This window comes from Ambystoma mexicanum, chromosome 3q (assembly GCF_040938575.1).
Source record: "Ambystoma mexicanum isolate Mex_15411 chromosome 3q, UKY_AmexF1_1, whole genome shotgun sequence".
NCBI lineage: Eukaryota > Metazoa > Chordata > Amphibia > Caudata > Ambystomatidae > Ambystoma > Ambystoma mexicanum.
The window spans coordinates 813,974,836-814,000,334 of NC_090926.1; the positions used below are offsets into that span (position 1 = coordinate 813,974,836).

Here is a 25,499-nt window from a genome sequence, read left to right on the forward strand (position 1 = left end):
TGAGGCCAAAAATCTGACTACTCCTACACGGGCCCCCTTAAAGATCCTGCAAACTCAGGCTCATTACGATCGCATTGCTTCCTTTTTTAAGGATATAATTTGCAACATTGGTGAACTGATAAATTTCAGACGGCCAGTTCCAACCAATCCCCCTGTCTTACTTTTTGCCACGGAAGAGACACAATCGTGTGCCCTCCAGTTCAGTACAGTAACAGACAACATGGTCTCCTCTGCACTGTTGAAACTTCGCTCTGCTTCTCCCATGGATACTATACTCCTTTGCACACTCGAAGCGGCTTCCAACAGCTCTATTTCCCTGTTCACCACTGCACTCCATTACTCCTTTTCTACAGTGCATATTCCGGAGCCCCTTACAAACGCAGTGATTTCCCCACTACTAAAAAAAATAACATCTTGATCCTGCAGTAGTGGGAAATTACCGTCCCATTTCACTCCTCCCGGTTCTTATGAAATTGATGGAACCTATTGTGATCCCTCACCTTTTCAGTCCAGATTCCGCCCCGGTATGGGTACGGAGTCCTTGATGGTTTCTCTTATGGATGACATCGCCCTGCTTCAGGACCGTGGAAAGGTGGGAACCCAGTTTCGCCTTCACTTCTCTGCGGCCTTTGACACTGTTGATCATCAGAAGCTGCTTCAATGCCTCCAGGAGGCCGGAATCTTGGGTACACTGCTGAAATGGTTCTCCTCTTTTTTTGTCGAAACAAGTTCAGTTTCTCTTCCTCCTTTTACTTCCATGACTATTATTTTGGACTGTGGAGTCCTCCAGGGCTCTGCCCTGTCTCCTCTCGTTTAATTTATATATGCGGGCACTAGCTAAACTGATTACCAGTTACGGGGTACACTTCTACTCCTATGCAGATGATACTCAGATTCTCTTCGGCCTTAATGTACCATCATCCGATCCCCCTAACAAACTGAAAAAGTGCCTTGCTGCAGTTGGGGACTGGATGGCTAATAATTGGCTCAAACTTACCAGTGAAAAAACTCAAGTACTCCTGGTGGGATCTAATATTGTGGGACAGCCCCGGACTTGCGAATATTGGCCTTCCTCCCTGGGGCCATATCCAGAGGGTACTCCAATAGTGAAGAGCCTAGGGATTAAATTAATAGGTTACGGGTTCTAGAGAAGCTCAGATCTCTACAGTCTGCCATTTTGAAAAAAGTCCTACCAATTATTACGGATACATCTAGGTCCAAAATTGTAACCTCATCCATTATGAGTTCCTTGGACTATTGCAACGCCATCTATCTGGGTCAACCAGAGATGCTACTGCAACGCCTTCAAAGTCTCCAGAATGCAGCGGCACGTCTTGCTCTGGGAGCTCCCAGACTGGCTTACTCCTGAGACCTTCTCTTCCAACTGCACTGGCTTCTTATTAGGCGCCGAATTAAGTTAAAGGTGGTCTGTCTCGTTCACTGTCTAACTGACAACGTCAGGCAAGAATTTTACATTATAAACTCGTGCCCTATATTCCTGGCAGATTGCTACGCTCGTCTAATCAATCTTTGCTATGTGTCTTAAGTTTCGTCGTGCCAGATCGGGAGGAAGATCCTTTACAGTCCTTGCCCCAAAGCTCAATGTCTCCAGAGCTATGTTCCTCTCCAGGCTGGACTACTGCAACAGCCTCTTTCGCAATCTCCCTCTTTCCTCCCTACGCCCCCTCCAGCTAATCCAGAATAGGGCTACAAAACGTATCCTTGGCCTTAAGCCCAGGGAATGTATCTCTCCAGCCGTTAAAAATCTCCACTGGCTACCGGTGGCTGCAAGGATCAAATTCAAGACCCTCTGCATCATCCACAAGGCGTTCTGGGGCCTGGTACCACGCAATCTCTAACTTTGCCTCGCTAAATTCTCCCCTGCTAGCGCCTCCCTTTGGAACAACCTCCCTGACCCCCTCAGACTTGAGCCGGACCTCCTTAAGTTCTGGAAACTTCTCAAAACTCTGCTGTTCTCTGCCTCTCTCCCTTCCCTGTTAATCACCCCACTGCCTGATACCCAACCTCACAGGATTTCAGGCCTTTCTTCCCAGTCTATACCAGCACCCTCCCGCCCAATGCACTGCCCTTGTGGGCCCCTGCTTGGTGGCTCTGCATCACACCCTTGGGAGGAGTTTCCTGCACTAGCACTTGCATGTTCTGCTCCTTGGCTCCCCTTGGCACTTCCCTCCCAGGCCCTATATCAGCATTTGTCCACTCCAGTCTCCTCCCTCCTGCTGCACTTATCCTCACTGCACTTGCATGTCTGAAATCCACAAGGCCTAGTAGGACCATGACTGTATTTTACTTTTTTTGCCATTATCATTTCCCTTGTTCCCTTCCCAATTAGCGTTAGCGGTTTAAAACACAATTCTGTTGTTTAAGGCGCCTAACAAATGCTCAATAAAATAAAAAAATTAAATTATCGGGGTATTAGTTCCCAGGCTAGTTCCACAAAAGTGTGGTACTGGGGAATCGAGAGGGACTCGAGGAGCACCTTCATCCTAGTGGGGGCAGTTCAAGAGTTTGGAAGAAAATACAAATAGTGAAACCCTACTTAAGGGGACTACAAAACGTGTTATGAACTCTGAGAGATGGTGAATGACCACCTAGGAGAAGGGAAGTCTTTCTCCTAGCTCCATGGGAAGTTTTGCTTTGAATGTATCTTTTTGTTCTAAATGGAACTTTAACTTGGCACAGAACTTTTGCTTTAAACAGATTTAAGAGCCGTTTTGACTCTTTACATCCAGGAAAAGGGAGCCGTTCACCTGGATTGCGAACAGTAGTTGGACTTTATTTTGTTGTAGTGACAGGGATAGAGTCGGATCCTTTGTGACCAGTATAGTGCCTTTTTGTTTGGACTCACACAGACTTCCTGAAGAGCACCCTAGTTTCTTTAGTTTAGGTAGGGAAATCCACTTGGAGTTAAAGATAGACCGGTTTGATGTATTATTTAATAAAAGTTTATAGCACCACTTGGTCTGTCTCTTCATTCCATATCCCCACACAGGGTAACGGAATCAAACATTTTTAAAAACCCATTTTAAGTGTTGCTGAATATGTGTCCCAGCTTCTCTGGCTGCTCAAGTCCCCCTCCTGCTTTCTCAGTAATTCTGCGTTTTGGCTGGTACTCTAGAGGTGACGATGGGAGCGACTCTGATGTGTTGTCTGTGTTCCAGCTTGTGGAGCTGGTTATCCTATAATAGGCAAAGTACTTTTGGCGGCTGTGAGGCTGCATGGTGTAACAGATGGTAGTACCAAATTCACAGGTATTCCGGGAACAAAGAGGGGGGTCCAGGGACCATCCCAACTCCTGCACCTGGTTCTAGTGTAGGATCGGCTCTGGCATATGCCCCAGTAGGCTGCCAAGCCCACGGCAGGAAGGGTCCCTGCCCCTCCCTCATGCATTAAGAACCTCACCCTGTCAGAAAAGGCAGCGAAATAGCTAGGTGCTATACACTGACAAGGAGAATAGTCAAAGAAGCATTGAGTGCTAACTCAGTCTGTGAAGCCCAGTAGAGCTTGTGACCTAAGAATTGAGACACAATAGCAGTAATGAAGGCTAGAAATCATAATTTCAAAGGAACGTAGGGTTTTGAGTTACCGCTCTTTACGGTCTCAATGGTATCAACTTTGTTTTTTTTAAGTTCCTGAAGATGGGAAAGACTAGGAAAGCACCACCTTACCATCTTTTTGTTTTTTGCCATTTTACAGTATCCTATCCTTACACTTTACTACACGCAGGTTACATCCTTTTTAGAATTACAACCTTAGTCCCTGAAGGCCTTTTTATTAAAGTAATTGAAAAGTATTGGATTCCACTGCATGTTACGTTGATTCCTGTCTTCACAGTGTGCACTAGTTTATGTAGTTAATTTCTTGAAGGACCAATACGTGGTAGTAAACACGATTTTTCATTTTGATCAAATGACAAAAACACTATAAATGCTGGATTATTTTTACAAAGATTACTTGCATCCACAGTATTAAGGGGACGTACAATTTCTTTTTTATACAGAGTGATGTTCCAACTGCTCAGAGAAAACGTTTTACTCGTGTGGAAATGGCTCGTGTGTTAATGGAAAGAAACCAGTACAAAGAAAGATTGATGGAACTTCAGGAGGCTGTGCGATGGACTGAGATGATTAGGTAAACAAACGGAAATCTAATAGCTTGTCCATATATATTTTTTTCTGTTTAATTACTTGGTGTAATCAGCATGTTTGAATGAACCCCCATAAGAAACAAATGCCATACTCTATGTAATCACCAGGGGTGACCTCCCAAAGCAATCAAACTTGAGGCAATCTTGCATCTTCACACATCTGTCTGAAACCATGCATGTCTTAAGAAATATATTGAAAAACACTTTATTAATCTGTTGGCACTCCGTCACTTGTATCTGTAACACCTTCTGGGTTGCAGATTTATTAGAGGCATTAATTAGGCTTTGTGGTTGCTACCTGCTACATTATCCCTTTCGTGACCACAAAGTTACCACACAAACGGGCAACACCCTTGCCCACCTCTCTGTATTCCTACGTTCTGTCTTGCTAAGCTGTAAAGCCTCTTGTGAACCACTCACGTCCTTATTGGCCTACTCTAGGAAACACTTTGGGCCTCATTACGACCCAGGCGGTAAGTGTCCCACTACTATTAGCCCACCCTGTTGCCATGCCCATTTGTTGGTGTTACAAAAGAGATATTGGCCTAGTCTTGTGTAGTTTATATCAATTGATTTTAGTTATTTTCTTCAACATTCTCTTTATTGATCGTAGAGAACCTACCAAAGACAAGTGCCCTTGCTGGGTTCAACATGAAGGATATGTTCATACTTCCTATAATATAATTTCAGAAAGTAGTTCAATGACTCATTGAGTTAAAAGGTCACAATGTACAAATCTAATGCCACATAACCCCAATAAATCTATCCACAAGCCAGCATTTCAGAAGCACTGATAGACACCTCCCTCCCAACCTTAGTAATTCTGATGCTTGTGAATGTACTTGGAATCACATGCTGTGATTCCAAGATGACCGCCGAGGACAGAACTGCATGTAGAGTCCAGTCTCGTGCCCCCCCTGCTACCTGGGCCTATGACAATAAATAAATAACATATGAGCCTTCCCCGGGAGGGGCACCCAAGCGGAAACAGTGGAGGAGGTACAGCAGAGGAAGCGAGAAGCGGGCAGGACTAGGTGTGTCCCGTGGAACTTATGAAACAGCCCTGAGTTGGAAGCTGTTGGAACTGCCAGTCTGCGGTGCGCAGCGGGTCCCGGGCAGGCAAAGTTTCCCGACCGCCAGGAATCGACAAGCCCAGGCAATTCACTGGTGGCAGCCCCGCGGGCACAGGGACAGGGTAGCCTGTGTGGGATTCCGTGAGTGGACAAACCCCCCACGGAAGCAGCGTCAGGAAGGCAGTGCCGTAAACGGAGCGCAGAAGGGACGGGAAAGAGGAAAGGGGCGAGCTGTGTGGTCGGAGTGCCGCGAGTTGATGAAGGTGGCCCCGGTGAGTGGGCGCTAGAGACAGCAGACTGCTGGGTTTGCTGGCCCAACCGTGCACGAGGACACCCGAAAAAGAGATGAGCTGGCAGAACAGCTCGATAGGGTCACACAAACCCTGGAGACCCAGAGCGAGGACATCAAACGCTCGAGGAGGTCCAATATTAGAATTAAAGGACTAGGCAAGGCTGTGCCAGACAATGACTTACGAATGATGGCACAACAGGTATTTGCGGACCTTCTCAGAGAGGAAGATTGGGCTGCTATAAAGCTAGACCGCATCCACAGAGTGGGACCTAGGAGGGGAGAGCCTGGGGCCAGACACAGGCACGTCATGGTTGATTTATATCAATATGGGCAGAAGGAAAGGGTCCTGGCGGCCGCGAGGAAAGCTAAAGTGATTGAGTATGCTGGGTCGGAGATTCAACTATTCGAGGACCTGGCCCGAGTCAATCTGATGAAGCAGAGACTGATGGGGCCAGTGGTGCAGGCTCTAACCTGAGTGGAAATACAATACAAGTGGGCCTTTCCCTTCGGCCTACTCTTCGAGTGGGAAGGGAAGCAACATCGAATTACCAAATGCAAGGAAGGTTTGAAGATCCTATAGATGGAAGAAGAGGAGCCTTCACGGGGCGAGCAAATTGTGAGGGGCGACCCGCTCAAAAGGAATAGTTGGGAACAAACATCATTTTTCAAAAAAGGAGCCAAACAACTGGCTCTGAGAGGCTAGAAACGCCTTCACTCCAAGGAAGGCAGAAGAGGAGAGAAATCCCAACTAGAGGTTATGCAGAGGACTCAGCTGTGCTGCGACTATGGTGGGTGTTAAGACAGCTGATGTTCACTGCCTGGGGGAGAGCGATATGCTTTTGGACCAGGAGGGCGGGGGTTCGGTTTCATCTTGGTTCAACCCTGGGTTTATGTTTACCTGCACGTTGCTTCTCTGGGATGTTAAAAGGATTCAGTTCCCGGAAGAGCAGACTAGAGGGTAGGGGGGCTGGATGCTGGCTGATCCCGATCAGAGGGGGGAGGGGGATGGAGGGCAAGGGAAGAGCGGTCAGCTGTTCAGCTAGATCGAAGGTACACCTTAATACAGACTAAATGCATAGTTTTAAGATAATCACTCTCAATGTAAGGGGCCTTAACTCAGGACATTATTGGGAGAACTCGAAGTTTGTGAAGGGGATGATAGTGCTCACAGGGGACTTTAACTTGGCATGGGAACCTGATAAAGATAGGAGCGCAAGGATATATCAGTCAGAGGGCCCCAACCAAGAAAACAAGAGAGGCTGGGTCTGGTGGGTACATGGAGGAACTAAATGGGGGGCGGGGAGACGATAACGTTCTACTCCCCGTCCATAGGTCTTTTTTCAAGAATAGACTGTCTGGTGGTTCGTACCCTTTTGGGACATGTGGGGGAGACTGAGCCCGGGCAATCGCGTTGCCCGACCATGCACCTATTGGCCTCTCACTGCAAATGAGGAGGGGGGCCTCTGGACTATGGAGATGGAAGCTCCCAGAACACCACCTTAATGACCGTGTTCTGCGATGAGTTAAGGGGATGGATTAAAGACTTTTTTGTGTCAAAACAGCTTGCAGGGGAAGGAAGCACAAAACGTTTGGGACGCATTTAAAGCCACCAAGAAGGGGGGCGGAGAGCTGGTAGCTAGAAAGGTGCAGAGAGATAGTGAAATAATTCAGTTCATGAAGGATCTTGAAGAACAATTTAAGGGGGCATTGTCCAGTATGCAGCGAGACGACAGCAACATGATCAGGAAGGAATATCGTGATCCGGGGCCAACTGGATGTCCTCCAAACTAAGAGGGCAGAGCAATCGCTCCTATACCTCCAACAGCAATTTTACATTAAAGCCAACGAGACTGATACATTATTGGCGGCTAGACAGTTAAAGAAGGAGGGGGTCCAGGACTATAGCAAGGATCAGGTCCGGGGGAAAAGGGGAATGCACCTCGAATGAGAACATCGTGGACGCCATCATGGAGTTTTGCTCGAGCCTGTTTGCAACAGACTCGCCGGAGGATGGGTCCCAAATCGAGTACTTGGCGAGTTCCTCCTTGGAAAAGATTTCCCAGGTGGAAAGGGAGGAGTTAGAGGGGGCAATCACCCCAGAGGAGGAGTGGGCCGCGATGCGGTTGCTGCAGAAAGGGAAAGCCCTGGGACCGGTTGGCTATTTGGCTCTCTTATGAAAAACATTCGGGAAGTCCTAATACCGATTCTGGTGCCCCTGTTCAATTCTTTTGGGAAGACCGGGCAAATTGGCCGGTCTATTGAGGAGGACAAAATGGTTCTGCTTCTGAAGCCCAATAAACGCCCCATTTCCCTAATTAATTTAGGTGCAAAATTATACACCAAGATATTGGTGACACGACTGATTCATAAGAAATAGGCAGGCTTCTGACAATACACGTAAGGTATGTCACCTCATAGAGAAAGTTACCCTGACCGACACTCCTGCTGCAGTCCTGGCTGTAGACGCAGAGAAAGCCTTTGACCGTGCAGAGTGGACGTTGGTTTTCCACACTATGGAGGTCATGTGGATGGGGGAAAGGTTCCTAAGCATGGTGAGGGCTAACTATAGGGATCCGATTCTCTGCATTGCAATAAATGGCCGGCTCTCAGACAGCATAAGGATCTCCCGGGGCACGAAACAGGGGTGCTCACTCTCCCCGCTCCTATACGCAATCCATTTAGAACCTTTACTCTCCCGTATTGGGAAACCCCAGAGATCACAGGAATTAACTTAGGCAGAGGGACCCATAAGGTGATCGCCTTTGCAGACGACATGTTACAAGCAGTTACGAACCCAGAGACTACGCTGGCTGGGATAGGTGAGGAACTGGAGGAGCTTGGCAGGCTTGAAAATCAATGATCAGAAATCTGAGATGCTTAACCTGACTATATCAGGGGAGAGGGTGGAAAGGCTAAAAGGGGGGTGCACCTATGCTTGGGCCACCAAGAGCATTCACTATTTAGGAATCACAGGGTTACTGGGGGAGATGTACAAAGCAAACTATCCATCTCTTCTGGAGAAAGTGAAGCAGTTATTGAGGATGTGGGGGCCTCTTTCGATTTCGTGGTTGGGGAGAATAAACATCTTGAAGATGGTGATCCTTCCTAAGATCCCCCATTACTTTCATGCTCTTCCCATTAAGGTCCAGTTTCCCTTTTTTAATGAACTCCAGGGGCAGGCGAGCAAGTTTATCTGGAATAATAAAAAGCTGCGACTGCCAATGGGGCTGTTAATGACTCCCACCCACAAGGGAGGCCTGGGCGTTCCAAATTTCTACATTTACTATTTAGTGGCGCAGGTTAGAGTGGTTCAGGACAAACCAGGAAACGGTACGGGGGTAACCTGGATAGGGCAGTTGTAGGAAGACCATTGAACGGTGTATTATGGTGCCATAAGGCAGATAGGCCAAAGAATATGTACAGGAGTCGGATCACAGCCTTAGTGGGCGAGGTATGGGATGCCCTGGCAAGAAAATGGGCTTGACGACCTTTCCATCACTGTTGACGCCAATATTTAGTAATCCACAATACACCCCAGGAAGGGAGAACGGAGCCTTTGGGAAATGGGAAAAGGCAGGATGGCGGGTGTTATGGGACTTGACAGATGTTAAAAGGTATGAAAATGTGAAAAAGATTTTAATTTGGGCGAGGTGGAGAGGTTTAGTTATTCCCAAATAAGGCATTGGGTGAAAAACCCCAGGGTCATAAAGGCGGTAACAAGGGACCACACCATCTTTGAGGCGTACGTAACAAGCAACACTGGGGAGGCTCATATAATTGCAGGCCTCTTTTCATCCCGCAAAGAGATGGTGAAATGGCCCTGCATGAAACAATGCGAGGATACAGTGGGTCAGGAAATACTAGGGGAGCAGTGGGATCATCTGTGGACGGATATCCCCTGCTTGTCCAGGCCGGTGTAAATTAGGGAAGTGTCGATCAAGATTATGGTCCAGTGGCACCTTACCACGACAAGGCACCATAAATACAACCCAGATGTCTCATATAGAAGTTGGAGTTGATGTGACTCCCTGGGCACTTGGGGAGACATTTGGTGGTTTTGTGGGAGGCTAGTGCAGTTCTGGGAATATGTATGAAAGGCGATGTCTGCCATTTATTTGGCATACAGGCCCACAAGAACATTAAAGAGGCTATGCTGGGGATGGGGGGGGCATCCTGGAGTCTTTGCCAACTAGAACCCAGAGGGCGGCCAACATGATCCTCAGCATAGCAGCACTACTACTGGTGGCCCAAAATGGGAAATCTGTAGTAGTCCTGAATGAACATGATTGGTTGCCCAAGGTCTGGCAATTTGTGGCCTTGGAGCATGTGACATACTCGTTGCAAGGAGATTTACAAAAAATGGGGGGGCCGACTGGAACGTTATGCTATCATTCCTCCACAGTGACTCAGGAGTGCCCGAGAACACAAAATGTTATGACTGAAGGGGATGATCAGCGGTCATCGGGAAATTCAGGGGAAGAGGAGGAGCGAGGGAGAATGTGTTTGAGTTTAAAAATGCCAATAAAAATATATATGTATTTTTTAAAAGCATCCCATGCTGCACATATAGTGCGACATCTAGTGGTAATCGCAGAGTATTGCATCTTTCTTTCAACAATCGGAAAGGACCGTCGACATGGGTGTGACTGTAACAGTATCTCTAACGAGACATGTAGTGTACCCAAAATCCTGCACACGTCGAGATCCCACAGATTGTTTTTTTTTTCTTCTATCTAGTCGTTTTCTCAATGCAGCGCTCCTTACTGAGTTTATATTGCTTGAGCTTTTCTTAGCGGATCTCGTCAAGCTTCCTCAGGGGCTTTCTTGACAACTACTCAACATCCTTTCAACGACTGATCCCGTCTCACCAACTGGCGACTTGGCGGCTGATTTCCTCTCGGCTTTGGCCCTCCGGCCCGGCCCTGCAGTAGGGAGAGTGTGTCCCATTTTACCGACTTTCTCTTGAGAATGCCTCTTCTTTGGCCTCTTCCTTTTCCTTCCATCTGGCTGCCTTTTCTATCTGTTATGGAGCGAACACCTTTTAGATTTTGCCTGTCTTGTAACGGAAAATACCCCTGGAAGGACACTCATAAAGAGTGCAATCGGTGCCTCCCTCGTGACAACGATGAGCAGCATTGCAAGGCATGTAAACCTTTTTGTTCCCAAACCCTAAAACCCTAAAAGACAGGCACACCAAGCGGTGGATGGCCAATGCGTCAGCGCCTCAGACGAGGAATCTTTTGGCAGCCAGTGCTCTGATCCGGACATCGTAGACAAACCTGTGGAGTCTGTTGATTCCTGCGTGTCCGCCCCGCCTGATGAGCATGCCGCTGGCAGTGCAATGGGGACTTCACACTCCAGCGACAAGGCCACACACCACATCACTACGAAACATAAATACACAACCCCTAAGCCTCACTCGATTGACCTGCTGATTGTACCGCTTACCTGGACTCCTCGGGAGCGTAATACGCCTTCAGCCTGTAAACCTGATACCTGGAAGACTTTAGGATTCTTCTTCTGTTAGGACAGACAGATAACAGTAGATATGCTGTAAAAACAATTAACTGTGATAACTACTGGATGAGGTGTGTATAAACACCTACAAATTACCCCCTCCCTTCTAACATTAGTGCTAAATTCCCTTCTCACCTGTTTTGTAATTGTAGAGCTCTCCATCCTGCTTTCAACAGGGGTGTGTTGAGATGGTGAAACAATTGCTAAACTTGCTGTACTGAAGAACTCAAGAATTCTTTGAAGGATTTAGTCTTTATGTAGGTAAGCAGATGAAGACACTATAGTCCTTAAGACTTTTAAATGATTCCTACGTTGGAGAGATCTCTCATGTTAATTTATTTTGTCTTTTCCTCTTTTGCATGTACTAGGGATTTAGAGTGCTGACTACAAATGATGCGCGCTTTAAAAGATGAGTTTTTCTTTATGAAGAAACTATGAATGCAGGATGGCTGCGACGTTGCTCAAGATGAGAAAACGAAAAAACATAAGTTTGCCAATTCCGAGTAACTGCAACCTTCAACAGTGGAGCGCGGTAACAACTGTGAGGTGATAACTTGAGGAAACTTCAGATACGTAAGAACATTAATAACGTCTTTTTAGTCTGTAAAGTTTGTTTTTATCATTAAATACTTTTTGTGTTTTCTGCAGGATTTTGGAATGCTGAAGGAAGACCTTCCGAAGATGCTGCAGCTGCGAGTGAAAACTTGTGACTGAAGATGCTGCAGCTGTGAGAAATACTAATGACTGAGGAGATGCTGCAAACTGCCAAATATTCAAAGATAATGACAGCGGCGGAGTAAAACTTCTGCCAGGTATGTCTTATCTGTGGTCTGTGATGCTCTGTAATTGTCGCAAGAACTGATATTTCTCTTATCTTTGGTTTCTTTAGGTTCTGTGAGGAAAAACGCTGGTAGTGTTACACTGCTGTCAGTGGAGCAGATGCAAAGCGCGCGTTCCAGCAGAGGCGGGGCTTAATCAGCCCCCAATGACAAATGAATAGTCCTGTGCTGCTGCTTGTCAATGGATCCTCCGGGCGGCCATCTTAGGAGTATAGAATTGCTATTGAAACCCATGGAAGTCTATGGGATTGGATGCTGTGAATGGTGTAAATGCCATATGTGCCAGGCTAATACCCACCTTTGACCTGCTGATTGCTGCAATGTGTTCTGCTTAGTCTTGAGTGTCTGAAGACTAGGTTTTCTGACTCGGATCATGACACTGATTAAGCCATCGATGCCCGCAGACTTATCGAACATTTCGACAAAGCCTTCCAAACCTAATGGGTCGTCAGGTACGCATGGCACGGATGACTTCGATGATTATGCTCCTACGAATGGGGAACCTCCGAACTGGATGAGCCCTCCAGGGTCTCTCTGCCAGACCAGATCGGGTCCTTCCACTCCAAGATCTCTAGGGCTGCAAAACTATTTAACCTAGTGCCCAAGAAACAGAAAGTTTTCCTTTTCAAACTACAGGAATCCTCCAGGAAGACTGTAGTTTCAGTCCCCTTGTTGGAGAACATTGGGAGGATGGCCTGTTGGTCTTGAAGGCCCTTAATTTCACTCTTGTGAAAAGGGACTGACTGGAAAAGAAGTATCGGGTACTGGACTTGCCCCGAAGTGCCTCCGATCCCAGCCCTCGCCGGACTCTGTGGTCTGTGCTGCCGCTAGGAAGAGATCCTCCAATCATTCTTCCTCTTTTATGGTGCTACCGAACCAAGAGGTTAAAAAGGGGAAGCACATCACAACAGCTGCATCGACAATCAAGGCTGCCCATGCCCTCACCATTCTCTCACGATATGACAGGGAGTTGTGGTACATGTTTGGGCCCATGCTCAACTTCCTCCTTGATGTAAAAGCTGCAGCCTTGGCTATGTCCCAAGAAGAAGAGGTAGCCTCCAACCATGCGGTCAGTCATCCTCAGCATCTCGGCCGCCAGGGTTGGCTTTAGGTCACCAACCTCGACACTGATGTGCAGACAAAGGTAGTTGATATGCCGAAGAAGAGGTGGCCTCCGACCATGTGATCGTTCGCCCTCGACATCTCCGCCGCCAGGGATGGCTTTAGGTCACCAACCACCACACAGATGTTGCAAACAAAGGTAGTTGATATGCCGTTCGATGGCGACAACCTCTTTTTGAAATGTGATGAGTCAGGAATGAAACTCAGACACAAGTTCGACATGGTTTTGGCTAAAGACTTTTATTGATAAATAAAAAGGGGTTGGGTAAATGCCTCGCTGTCCCTGCACTAAAGGTATTCTCTACCTGATCTCAAAACAAAGGATCTATCAGTGTCAGAATGTCCAAAACAAAACCGTCCTGTGTCCAAAGTACTATTCTGACCCTTGCGTTCTAAAGAAATGAACTCTAAGGTGAAAAAGATGATGGCCTTCAGTGTTCTAGTATTGTGCAAATGCTTAAAGGAATGGGTAACTCTAACAAAAAGTCTCTTGGCTATGCCTCCTTGCTCCAGAGGGTGCCTTCCTTCTCCTGGATCCTTCTTTGCGGTTTCTTACAAATAACAGTTCTTGTTTTTCCTCTTGATTAACAAGAAAATCATACATAGTGTTTGGCCCTTTTTGTTTTGTCTCGTGTACTTTTCTGCCAGGGTTTTACCACTTAGTCTCTGGGCCCAGCACTACCTTTTTGGTTGTTCTTATATGCTCCTAAATTTGTCCTTGTGTGGTATGTTTCCAAAGGCATTCTGGTGTGGTGAATCTGTTCTGCAGGTGGTGATGAGGCTTTATGAATGAAGACACAGACCTCCGGCAACCAACGTAAGCTCCAGAAACCGGAATGATAGCCGACAATCCGCTCCCCTTCTCACAGCGTTGTAGCGGCCACCGTGAAAGCCGCTCTTCTGTATACAAGCGTTGCAGCGGCCAACAAAAAGGAGCCGTACCGAGGCTTGCATGGTTTTGTCTCGGCAAATGTGTGTTGGTATCCGGCCATTTGCAAGCACTGTCATGCTTGTACAGAGGGTTCTTGTGAGTAAAAAAAAAAAAAGAAAACAAAACAAAAACAATCCTCCTACTGCGGCCACAAGTAGGGTCTCCACGCTACGCAGTTCCGATGGGGGAATCCCAAATGCATGCATGCGCACCAGTGTTGTGTATCAACATAAGGGCCAGACAAAAGTCTGCGCATGTGCGAAATTGCACATTGCCTTGGATACGGCAATACGCTGGGAAAATGACGGAGTGAAAATAAGGAGCGTTTAAAAGTACAAAGCATGCAAGAATCCAGTCGCCTCAGTATTACTTAGTGCTACATCCAAAAGCACTTACCGTATCAAATACATGACAATAAAGGCATAAGAAATAAAGGAGCAGCAGAGCAGACACTTGCTCAAGGAAAGAGTGCTAGTATTGCAGAGATATACAGAACACTAAGTTGAGCTAGGCAGTGTAACCAAAGAAGACAACCACAACATTTTGCAAACGGCACATCCCACAAGTACACAAAATGACAATGGCAGGATTACCAGGACCGCCTGTATTCATGGCATTCCCAGGCCAAGCTAAGGTAAAGTGGCCTCAATGGAAGAAGGGTTTTGTTCATTATCAAGACTGCATGTGGAAATTCCTATTCTATGGATAGGAAGGTGTAATTATTCATGAACTTTCAAGGGTATGAAGGACAACACATTTATGACACTTTACCACCATTGCCAGAGGAAGGAGATGGCGACAATATGAATGTGTTGGACAATGCCCTAAGAAAATTAGATCTACACTTTAACCACAAGGCCAGCACAATTTTGGAAAGGTATAATTTTGGCGTACGCATCCAAGAAAAAGGTGAAAGTGTGGAGGAGTACATCACTGCCCTGAGGCACTTGGCACTGTCGTGTAAGTTTAGAGACACTTGTAACTAGTATATTCGGGACCAATTAATGATTCACTGTTGCAGCAACAAAATTAGGGAAGAATTGTTGTTGAAAGATGAGCCCTCGTTGGAAGAAGTCCTGGACAAAGCAAAAAGAGTTGAATACTCGCTGGCATGTGTGGTGTAAATTACAGAAAAGCAACATAACGATGCTAAAGTGGAAGTGATGAACGTGGCTGAGGGTAGAAACAAGAAGGGAAGAGAAAACCCTGCTACGAAGGAAAAGAATAATGATGGAACCAATAAGTGGAGAGGAGAATTTTTTTTTTATCGCGAGTTGTTTTAGGTGTGGCAGCAACGCACACTTTGCCAGATCATTAGCGTGTCCAGGGAGAAGGACCATATGTGCTAAGTGTAAAAGAAATGGTCAGTTTGCGAATTGCTGCAAAAACATTCAATTTACCCAGTGAAAAGTATGTTAATGATGAGGATGCCCACAAATCCTCTTGACGAAAAATGTGCTGTCGAGAATACTACAGTAAATGTGGTACAAAGTTGTGTTGAGGATGAATGTGAACACCCGTTTGATAGTGTACGTGTGAATGGGAAAGAGGTATCGATGATGGCTGACTAGTGTTCGAAGATCTCATTAATGTCTAAACATGTATTTGAACAAGAAATGGTTGGCGATGTTAGGAATTTACTGGAACCAGTTATTAACCCTTGGGGTTACAACCAGGACAAGATTGAGTTATTGAGGTATTTTGAGGCGAATCTTGAGCTCAAAGGGAGGCGTGCCCAAAGAAAGGTATACGTTACAAAAAGGGTATGACGCTACTTGGGTGGCGTGAACAAAAATATGTGTGGATCAGGTTTGATCCCAACAAGGAGGATCAGGTATTACATGTCAATATGACAGTTGCTGACAAATACAGAAATGTGTTTAAGAAAGGTGTAGGCAAAGTGAAGGGAATGCAGCATCAAATTGTTTTGAAAAAGGGTAGCAATACAATTGCTGCAAAATTACAGCCGGTGCCACTAGCACTGAGAGGGTGTGTAAAGGAGTTCAGTGAGTTGTTATGTATGGGTATCATTGAGCGAGCAGGTGGTGTGGAGTGGACGTCTCCCTTGGAAACAGTCGGGAGATTTGTTTGTGTGCGGTCCTACGCCAACTTAATAGGTGTGTGTTAATTGAACGTCATCCTTTACCAAACATGGGAGAAATGCTTGTTGTGATAGGCCATGGCCGTGTGTTTTTGAAGTTAGACATGGCTTCTGGGTACCACCAAGTTGAGCTGGAGGAGAGTTGTAGAAAGGTAACGGCATTAATATCTCATGAAGGGGTGTTTCAATTTCGCAGAATGCCGTTTGGTTTGGTGTCGGCTTCATCAGTGTTCCAGAAGCTAATGGACAAGTTGTTTTATGTTATGTCTGGGTTTTTTTGCTTCTAGAATGATATTTTGGTGTGTGGGGAAAATGAAGTGGAGCACGACAAAGTGTTGTATAAAGTAATGGAAATTTTAGGGTCAAAGGGTATTACTTTGAGAGAGGAAAAGTGTGTATTTTGTACCAATAAGGTTGAGTATTTGGGTCATGAGATATCGGCTCGGGGAATAAAGCCAAAAAGCTCTACGGTTAGAGTAATAAAGGATGTGGAAATACCAAAATCCAAAGAAGAGTTACGTTCATTCTTCGCATTGCTAGGATTCTACCAAATATCTGTAAGACATTTTGCTGATAAAGTATGCGAGATGACAAGATTGAGGCAAGGAGAGGAATTTGTGTGGAGTGAAAAATGTGATAAAGAATTTAGAGAGATAAAGGACGAAAATAAATCTGGTAGGTCCATTGGGTAAATTTGATACCAGAAGAAGAAAATGTGATTTCTATTGATGCCAGCCATGTGGGTATAGGAGCAGTTTTATCTCGGGTTAATGAGCAAGGGAAGGAAGAGATAATTGCCCATGCGTCCAGAGGATTGAAAGGTGCTGAAAAGAGGTATTCCGTACTAGAGAAAGAGGCTTTGGGATGCTACTTGGCGGTGGAAAAATTAAAAAGTTTTGTGTGGGTCACAGATTTTATTGTGCAAACAGATCATAATCCTTTGAAGGCCATATTTGAATCCAAAGGGCTGGACAAAGTGTTGAGACGTGTAGCAGGTTGGGTTACACGCATGCAATGTCATAGATTTGAAATGCAAGTTATAAAGTGGTAAAGACACCATTTTGACAGACTGTCAAGATTGAGTAGATGCCAGGAGGGAGGAGAATAAGGAAATAGAGCAGTCAGAGATGTTTGTAGATTATGAGGGCATCGTAAGCGAGGACGAGTGGATAGGTGCAACAGCAACTGATGATATATTATCAAAGGTGAAAGTGTATATAGCTTCGGGATGGCCAGAAAAAAAAGAGGAACAGGAATGTGAGAAACCAATTTGGGAGGTATGTGATGAATTCAGTGTGGTGGATGGGATTGTTTATAGGTGGGAACGTGCTTTCGTTCCGGAATCCATTAAGGGAAGGATTATTGAACTGGCTCATAGAGGTCATATTAGAATATCTAAAACCAAAGTGATATGAAGGTGTGAATATTGGTGGCTGTGTTTTGACAGGGAGGTCGAGAGGAGATTGACTGATTGCTTCCAGTGTGAAAAGGGGTGTAAGGGAGTTGTTGTGAAAGGACAACCCATGATTGAGCCTGATGTACCAAAGAAAGTGTGGGATGATATTGCAATTGATATCATGGGCCCGGTTGAGTTGGGTTTTGGAAAAGGTAAATACATTTTGGTGTTTGTGGATTTGTCACGTTGGTGTGAGTTTAAAATTATTAAAGAAATTAGTGGGGCGGCGATTGCGGAATTCTTGCAAGAGATTTTTGCGAGGGGAAGGCATTACCAGCAGTATTTTGTCGGACAATGGCACTCAATTTACTGGTGGGTGTTTCAAAGAATATGTAAAATGAAGTGGTATGAAGCATAAAAGATCAGCTTTGTATCATCCCGAGGGAAATGGTTTGGTTGAGAGAATTAATAGATGCATCATGGAATCGATTAGAATAGCTGGTGCGAGTGGCCTGGATAGAAATGGGGCGATCCAGGAGAGATTGTGTGCATTGAGGATGTATCCACATGCCATAACGGAGTTATCTCCATTTGAGCTGATGAGAGGACGGAAGGTCAATACCGAAGTGAGCCCGCCTTGGTTGGGTAGAAAGAGGACGGAAGGTCAATACCGAAGTGAGCCCGCCTTGGTTGGGTAGAAAGAGATTCGCAAGAAAGGGGAGTATGTTATGAAAGAGAGGTAAGAAGGAGTTGAGGGTGGAGTGTGGTGATTGGGTGAGGATAAAAAAGGGTGTTATAAAAAGGAAGGGTGTTGTGTTGTATTCTGACCCAGTTTGAGTGGTAGGTGTGATGAGGGGGGCTGATAGTGAGTGGTGGAAAAATTTGGAACAAGAACAGAATTGCTATTGTGAGCAGGCGATGAGAAGTGTGCTGAAATGAGGTCCTGTATTGTGTTTTCTGTAAATAGTTGTGATACTGTCGAAGGAGGGAGATGTTATAATGTAATGTAATTTTTTGGTGTAAATAGTTGTGCATTAGATACATCAGGGAGATGTTATAATGAAGCTCTTGTAAATAGTTGGGGATCAGAATGTTATGGTGATGTCAGAGTATGTTGTATACAACTATCTAGGTGGAGTGTTTAGCTTTGAATACATTCCAAGGGGAGTCGTCGTTTGGTTGCACTGGTGGGAGTAAATGCTGGGGGTCTGTCAAGCTGTTAGCAAAATGAAAACCTTAGCAAAGGCATCCTGGCGTGGAGGATCTGTCCTACACTAACATACTCTGTCTGTTGTATATTGTCTGTTCAGCGTTTATTATATGCATGTGTGGCACATGCTCCCAAACTTCAGTCTCCCTTCTTTAGAAGATGCACTCTCACTTTCTCTCTCTCGGGTTTTGTAAACAGCTCTTTCTCTCTGTTCCTTTATGTTTAAATATTCGCATTTGGCTGGCCGCCAATACGCACCAGTTTTCTCTCTGTCCTAGCGTGGACTCTACTGGTTCTTCAGAGAGTTCCTTATTCCTCTCGCAGCCCACCGGTAACAGTCTTCGGATGCTTTATTCCTCGACCATTCGCTTTCTACGTCCATGCTTCCCACGGCTCCATCATGGCTCGTCTGCTTCGCACTGGTCTCCGGTAGTTGAACTGCTGCTTTCTGATACTGGTGAACTCCCAGGAGTACTGCACTGACATCTGGCGTTCCTGCTGTGTGTTTTCTTCTCTGCACAGCCTTCTAAGCTCCTGAGCTGCTTGGCTCCACCTAGAAGCCCGTCGATCGCACAGAAAGGAGCAGGCAGGGGTGGACTGGCCTTTAGGGAACTCTGGAGATTTCCCGGTGGGCCTCTGCACCCTGGGCCTCTTTTCTGTGGTATTTCCACATTTTCTCATTGGAAAAGCATTGGGCTTGCTGAAAATGTGTCATATGGGGCCACTTTGAACTTTATTTCCAGGGCCTCTTTTGGTCCCCAGTAATTATTTCCAGGGCCTCTTTTAGTTCCCAGTCCAGCCCTGGGAGCAGGCCCCTCCCACCAGTAGTCTCCGAGTTTCTGGTGGTCCTGGTATTTAGGGAACAGGTGTGTGCTCCCAGCAACTAGAGCGCTGCCTGTGCTTGGGGCTTCTTTTAATCTGCATTCCTCCACTCCTCTTCCTCTTCGCAGTGCTGTGGTGTTTCTGGGAACAGTAGTCCCTTTTTAGCAACTATCATGAAAATGTTGGATCAGTGTCCATAATGGGTTTTGATAGCCAGTCATCGAGGATTGGTATGTGGAGACACATGGTTTTAGCAGATTTACAAGGCAAGTCCATGTTTGAGAATTGGCCTACAGGTTGTAAAAAAGGATTCAAAACTCCCCATGGAGGGAGAAGGGGAGGAATTACAATAGGCCATTAGGGGAAAGGGGAAACCATGCCTCACCCGCTGATGCCATCACTTCTCCCGGAGGTTGTTTCCCCCATGTGATCCTCCCTCATAGCCGTCCCCAGGGTCAGAATAAGGTAGCCAGATTTGCAAACACTGTGGGGAGTAACAAGATAGGATGCGCTAGTCTTCCAGACTCTAAATGGTGGTCATGTGCAGCAGAAGCAGCATAGGAGGTCCCCCTGACTCCCAATATAAACATGTCATGAAAGTAGATGTTGCTTAACCGCGCTGAGACCCTAATTCACGTGCTCAATCAATAATAAGTAAAGTCATAAGTCCTTATTCAGTATACTAATCAAACAAGTCTTGTGTTATAATTTTGATTTATTCGCCGAATCCCACGGATCCACAGCTGACACATATTTCGACCAGTTTGTCGTCCTCAAGGCTGTTATTACCCCAAAGAGATGCATGTTACACAGAGGTAATAGTGCACCCAATTAATGTTAACATAACATTTCACATATTATATATGAATAATGATTACATATAAATAATATCAGCATCAAATCACGTGAAGATAATCAGAACACAAGACTTGTTTGATTAGCATATAGAATAATTGGATAAGAATTTATGCACTTTACTTATTATTGATTGAGCAAGTGAATTAGGGTCTCAGCACGGTTAAGCAACATCTACTTTCATTTCAGGATAAGGTAGTGGTTGCCATCCCCTGGCCACATGAGAGGAGTTCACTGCTGGGAAAAGAGTGATGATACCATCAGATTCATTACAGAAGGCAGTTGACGAGACTCTGCAAGCCATAAAGACTGACGCTAAGACGGTGCGCTTTCTAGGTACTCCCTAGCAGAGGAGGCCATCCTGTCATTCCTCTAAAGGGAGAGTCTCAAGGTCATCCATAGGCTTTACTATGACCCCATCGTCATCCCTCCCATTCTACCACTCAAGGGTTTTACAGGAGACACTCCCAGGCCTACGGCAGTTGCAGTCAGCGTCGTCGCCAGGCCACAGGCGCCGAAGTGGGCCTTAACCGACCCGGGACCCTCACCCCTACTTCAGCATCCCAGTGGGGGATGCCTGTAATTGCAATTTGTCGATCAGTGGTCAAAGATCTCCACAGACAAATGGGTGCTCGATATCCTTTAACAGGGACACGCTCTGGAATTCTAGAACCAATGCCTTCACATTGCTCCTGTTCCACAACAAGAACTGCATGTGGCAAAGCTGTTAAAGGAGGTCAAGCCATTCTAAGGAAAGAGGCGATGGAATCAGTCCCTCAGCGCCTCCGGAGTGTACTCCAGATACTTTCTGGTAAGGAAGAAGTCAAGAGGGTGGAGCCCCATTCTAGCCTTGCAGAGACTCAAGTTCCTTAAATACCAAAACTTCAGGAAGGTCACGTTACAGCATGTGCTCAACCATTTGGACGTAGGAGATTTCCTGGCGAATCCTGACTTGGAGGATGCGTACTTCCACCTCCCGATTCATCAAACAGCAGAAGTTCCTGCGATTTGTCGTTCAGGAGTGCCATTACCAGTTCAAGGCCCTGCCCTTTGTCCTCAAATGGTCCCCACAGGTGTTCACCTAATGCTTGGCCCTGGTGGCAGCGCATCAAAGGAATTTACATCTACCCTTACCTGGACGATTGGTTCATCCCATCCCACTCTCGCGCGTTGGCAATCCAGCACACTGAGGAGACAATCCAGACCCTGACTTCTCTGTGATTCTCGATAAACTTCCAGAATTCCTGCGTAGTGCCATCTCAAAACTCTTTATTCCTGTGTGCCCGCCTCAACACATTCTCGTGTGTAGCGACTCCCTCAGAAGAGAGGGTGGAGACCATCCTGGAAAAGGTCCAACACCTGTCGACAGCTTCCTGTTAGGCAGAAACCTGTGCAGTTCCCTTAGGGACCACTTCAAAAGATTTAAGACTACAGGTGTTTGGCAGTAAACCCACTTGGTAGCAGTCTGTACCACACAGATTCACTTGGTAGCTGTGGCTGAGCAGTCAGGCTTCCCTCAAGAAGAGTTAGGCAGTATGCAGAGTATACACAATAGGCAGAGAGACACAGTAGCACAAACAAACACTGACCAGAGCTTTGGTGTAAAAATATATAATTATTTATTTAAAGACACACTTGTTCGAGGCTATAAGAATTAAATAATTAAAGTTGGTAGCCTCGAACAATGGGAAAATCCCATAGAGATATATTCGCGGTCGAATATAAAAAGTAGTATACACTGCCACCAGCCAAAACTCGATCAGGGGGGACGGAGACGTACCCCATCGAACAACAGACCCCGGGGCAATCGAATTGCCCCGACCAGTACATCCACAATATGATGGTTTGTACTGGTTTCTGTTCATAATTTGGGACTAGTAAAGTCAATGGTGACTTTACATGCCCTGGGAGACAGTAGTCAGTCCCAGGGTATGGAGTCTGTTGGGGGGTCGCTACGACACCCCTGGGTTACGGCACGGAGGGTGCTGTGTAACCCACATCAAAAACACATGAGACCCTATGGAGTAAAAGACCCCGTAGCCCATAAAACACATGGAAAGATAAAGGAACACCTCAAATCATGTCTAAGAGTGGGAGTAAAAGAATCTCACTCTTAGCAGGAGAGAAAAAAATAAACCCTAAAAATCCAGCAAAGCTGCTGGGGGACTCACTAGGTTTGGGAAATTAGCCTTACAGAGATTTCTCCCTAACACTTCCGTTGCTACAGTCCGGTCCATGAAGTCCCTGCTGGTAATAATGCCCTCCTGCATTCATCTGGTCCCCTTTTGCAGACTACAGATGAGACACCTTTTAAGAGTTTCTGGATGCAAGCTGGCAGCAAGTAGGGATCGAAATTAAGATTGGTTAAGCAGGAGTTGAAAGAAGCTCCTGGGTATCCAGCCTTAACCAGTGACCAGGAGCTACCACTGGGGATCCTGGAGCTAGTACATAGCTTTCTGCAAATCTAACATCCACAAAAGATGCAAACATATCACATTGTCCATTATTTAAGACTCTTTATGCTTCAAATGTTGTACATATGTGTCCTATGATTATTTATCGATTATCCCAAACGGGCAGAGTTAAATCCACATAAGTGTGTTTGTTCGGTAAGGCCTGAGATCCAGGGATGGAGCTGGGCTATTGTTGGGGGTTGGTGGGGAGGGGGGGGGGGAGTTGTGTGCAGTGGTGTGAGGTTGGGGAAGGGGTTAACAGAAGGGAAAGAGCCAGGAAGCGACCCTACATGGGGACCATTATGCGGAGGGATGGGACGGAGATAGACCGACTAGATGGCATCGGGTAATCTCAGACCTGTGACCTGGAATGTACAGGGCCTCAACAGCTACCTTAAACGTAACAAAGTGATGATGTATTTAAAGAGGATGCGCGTAGACATAGCCCTGCTGCAAGAGACCCACCTCACTAGGGAAAGGCTGGAGGTGGTCGGGAGGAAATGGAAGGGCACCGTTGTGGGGGCGGCGTACTCAGCGTATGCCAGAGGGGTTGTCACTTGGGTGGCGCCCCACGTGCCGTTTCGAGTGCTTGATTCTACGGTGGACCCAGAGGGTAGAATGGTGGTGGTAACGGGTCTCTTGGAAAACAGAGAAGTACACATCATAAATTTGTACGCCCCCAATAACGATACAGCGGCCTACTTTAGGACCCTCTACGGTAAACTTGGCCCCCTGGCGGGGGGCACGGTAGTGTGGGGGGGGGGCTTTAACTGTACCGTAGACCCCGCCCCCAGTATGGATAGGTCCAAGGACAGGGCAGGAAAAATGGCACCGGCGGCTAAAGCGCTGAGTACCCTACTGAAAGACCTAGGCCTAGAGGATGCGTGGAGAAGGCTGCATCCCATGGATAGACAGTACTCACACTACACAGCGCCACATGATTTGTACACAAGGTTAGACTACATGTTTGTAACAGCTGGGATAGTGAGAGAAATAGAAGGAGCAGAATACAAAGCCCGAGTGCTGTCGGACCACTCGCCCTTGGTGGTAGACTGGAGACACCAGCCCCCACGACCGCAGATCCCTACATGGAGACTTAGGACCGACTTAGGACCGAGGCTCTGCAGGATGAGGGGTTTCGGGAGGGCCTGAAGGACGCCATTGAAAAATATTTTGATACAAACACGGGAAGCGTAAGCTCTGTGGGCACATTGTGGGAAGCGTTTAAGGTGGTGGTGCGTGGGGTAGCTATCTCCTAAGATAAGGGGCTACAGGGGGGGGTCGAAAGGGAGCTCCGGGAGGCGGAAAGGGAGCTAGAGGAGCTCACGCGTTGCGTGAGCACCGCTCATGATAACAGAATCCAAGTAGAGGAGCTACAGTCGTCCTGCAGTGCACTCTGGGATAGACTGTGTAGACTCAGCTACAGGAAATATACACGCAGGGGGCGACAAGCCGGGCAGATTGCTGGCTTGGCTGTACAAGAGTGAGACCCCCCGCTCGGTGATTAGTGAGATTCAGGGCGAAGGAGGTAGCATATGCAACACCCAGAAAGAGGTAAATGAGGAATTCCTTAAGTTTTACAGACACTTGTATGAGGACACGGGGGAGGATATGGGCCAAGACATACTAGACACATTGGGGGACATTGAGCTGCCCACCTTAGATGATCTAGAACGTTCTGAGTTGGACGCACCCGTCACCTCGGATGAGCTGGAGGTAGTGATTCGGAACTTGCCCACTTGTAAGGCGCCGGGTTCGGATGGGCTGCCCAGCGAGTTCTACAAAACGTACCAGCAAGAGTTGCTCCAGCCACTGCTTGCCACTTTCAACGAGGCCTATGAGAAGGGAGAACTCCCATTGTCCCTCCGTGAGGCTGTAATCATCCCACTCCTGAAACCAGGCAAGCTGGCCGTGGAGCGCGGGTCTTACAGACCGTTGTCCATGCTCAACCAGGACAGCAAAATACTCACGGCGGTGCTGGCTAATAGACTGAAGAGGGTGATTAAGAAACTGATACATTCAACTGATACCTTCAGCGTATGCAGAACCTGGCTGCTAGGCTGGCTACTGGCTCCCCTTATGGTGCCCATATTACACCAGTGCTTCGCCAACTGCACTGTCTCCCGGTGAACCAACGAATTCAGTTTAAATCTCTGTGTATTGTTCACTGGGCTATTCACGGTCAGGGTGCTGAATTTTTGCAGCTTAAATTCACCCGATATTGTCCGGACCGGAACCTCCACTCTGCTACTTCTAACCTGCTCACTGTCTCCAGGTTTAACCGGGCAAGGCTCGGTGGTAGAGCCTTCTCTGTCGCCGCGACCATACTTTGGAACAGTCTCCCTGAACCTCTCAGGGCCACTGTTAACCATCTCGGATTCAGAAGAGCGTTGAAAACCAATCTGTTCTAAGCCTGACCACCCCACTGGCCTTCTCAGACTGGGTAGCTTCCCTTCCAGCGCCATGATGCCCTTGGGCGAACGCACGCTTTACAAATGCTAATAACATAACATAACATAACATACACCCAGATCAGACGGGATATGTTCCGGGCAGGAACATCACCGATAACCACCGGAGGCTACACCATGTCATAGACCAAACTGAGGAGGACACGGGCGAGCTGGCTATAGTGTCGTTAGACGCGGTCAAGGCCTTCGACTCGGTACGATGGCCCTGGCTGAAAGCGGTCCTGAAGGGGTATGGAGTGGGGCCCGGATACC

At 46.8% G+C, this 25,499-nt stretch overlaps 1 protein-coding gene across 1 annotated transcript in view; it reads left to right on the forward strand.

Moving 5' to 3' along the window:
• SPAG9 (sperm associated antigen 9) overlaps nt 1-25,499 on the forward strand; it is a 2,727,931-nt gene that overhangs the window by 907,916 nt on the left and 1,794,516 nt on the right. Inside the window, exon 12 of the mRNA XM_069654919.1 lies at nt 4,019-4,149. Within this exon, the coding sequence (XP_069511020.1) occupies nt 4,019-4,149 (131 nt within the window). The remainder of the gene's footprint in view (nt 1-4,018; nt 4,150-25,499) is intronic.